A 1,365-nucleotide genomic window follows, 5' to 3' on the forward strand; every position below is an offset into this window, starting at 1 on the left:
ATAATAACTAATCCGTTGCTGACTGCCACGCCACCATTCCAGGTCGCCAAACGTCGGCAATGTCATATAAAATGAATTTTTTCTACTACTTTTAATCTTATAATGTTGAATAAAATATCCGTATTGTTGTATTATATTTTCATCAACTAGATAATAGTACTGGACTATTAATTATTTTATTTTCAGTTTTCTATAAGTTCTATCCCTTATGGGAAACTTAAAATAATCGTATTTCTAATAGGAATACCGAGTAATTATATTTTCGTACAAAATTTATTTTTAAACAAAAATAAATTGTAATTAAAAATCATTCAAAATGAATACAAATACTGCGTTCACAAGAACGCGCCTCAGTTATGTTTATACACCGTAATCACAATGATCTGTAGTAGTTATTTAATCTAACGGAATACCGTTTTCGTGTTTTCATTTTTAGAAAACCATGCGAACACGTTCTGGTCAGAACATTGAAATGGACTCGCAAATGCTGTAAATGCAAACAGTTAAAGTGGCCATGGTCAAAGGCTCTGGGTTGCATCCGTAAGTATGCACGGTTGTTACCGCACGTGCTCAAAGTTTTTATACCAATTAAACAGTTTTTGATTTCTGTTCTCTTGCAGATTGCATGAAAGTTTGGCACCGTCGGTGTCGGCCAGTCGAAGGCGAAGTCGATGAACGCGCGGTAGAACCGTGCACGGTCGAATCCACAGCTTCCGTGAACGCAAGTGGAGATAATTCGTTCGTCAGGATAGCCCAGGCCGTCAGGAAATTTTTGAAGCACCCTTGCCGACGGTTCCACCGCAAAGCGAGTCACGGCCGGACAACTGGTGGTACCCTGGAACTGAACGACCAATCGCTGTTGAACGCCTCGTCGAATTCGGCGCCGGCGATCGCTCACCTGGTCGAGTCGCCCGAAACGAAAAACTCCGGTGACGCGCGGACCGTTACGCCGGACGTGCGACCGTTGACTGTTCACCCGACCGTAGATTCTGAAACAGAAAATGTTGGGCTGACAGCAGTTACACAAGTGAAATGGCCAAAGTTGAAAAATGCTGTGCTTTTCGCAAAAGCCATTCCAGACGAAGGCGTGTTGGTCCGAGTGGACGTTAAAATAGAAAAGGTCGAACAGTCCGTCGTCACCATAGATCCAGTCGTCGGACGGTTTTCGAAACAGTACCACTGCCAACTACCCTACCGTAAAATGAAAATTACTTGGGCGGCCACTGATGATTTAGAATTGTACAGAAGACTGTTGCCGGTGGTCACGGTGAATTGTTGGCCACTTCCAATCGTTTTTTCAAAAAACGATTCAGCCGACAACCACCGAGACCATCGTTGCAGCAGCCGCAACGAATATCTTAAAAA

At 43.1% G+C, this 1,365-nt stretch overlaps 1 protein-coding gene across 1 annotated transcript in view; it reads left to right on the forward strand.

The window, feature by feature from the left end:
* Positions 1-1,291, forward strand: part of LOC112689926 — a gene marked incomplete at its 3' end in the record, with an annotated part of 4,567 nt that extends 3,276 nt beyond the window's left edge. Inside the window, exons 2-3 of the mRNA XM_025563807.1 lie at positions 437-540; positions 621-1,291. Of these exons, the coding sequence (XP_025419592.1) occupies positions 437-540; positions 621-1,291 (775 nt within the window). The remainder of the gene's footprint in view (positions 1-436; positions 541-620) is intronic.
* Between the last annotated feature and the right edge of the window lie 74 nt (positions 1,292-1,365).

The sequence above is a fragment of the Sipha flava genome, unplaced genomic scaffold (genome assembly GCF_003268045.1).
Source record: "Sipha flava isolate LNK unplaced genomic scaffold, YSA_version1 483_pilon_pilon, whole genome shotgun sequence".
In the NCBI taxonomy this organism is placed as follows: Eukaryota; Metazoa; Arthropoda; class Insecta; order Hemiptera; family Aphididae; genus Sipha; species Sipha flava.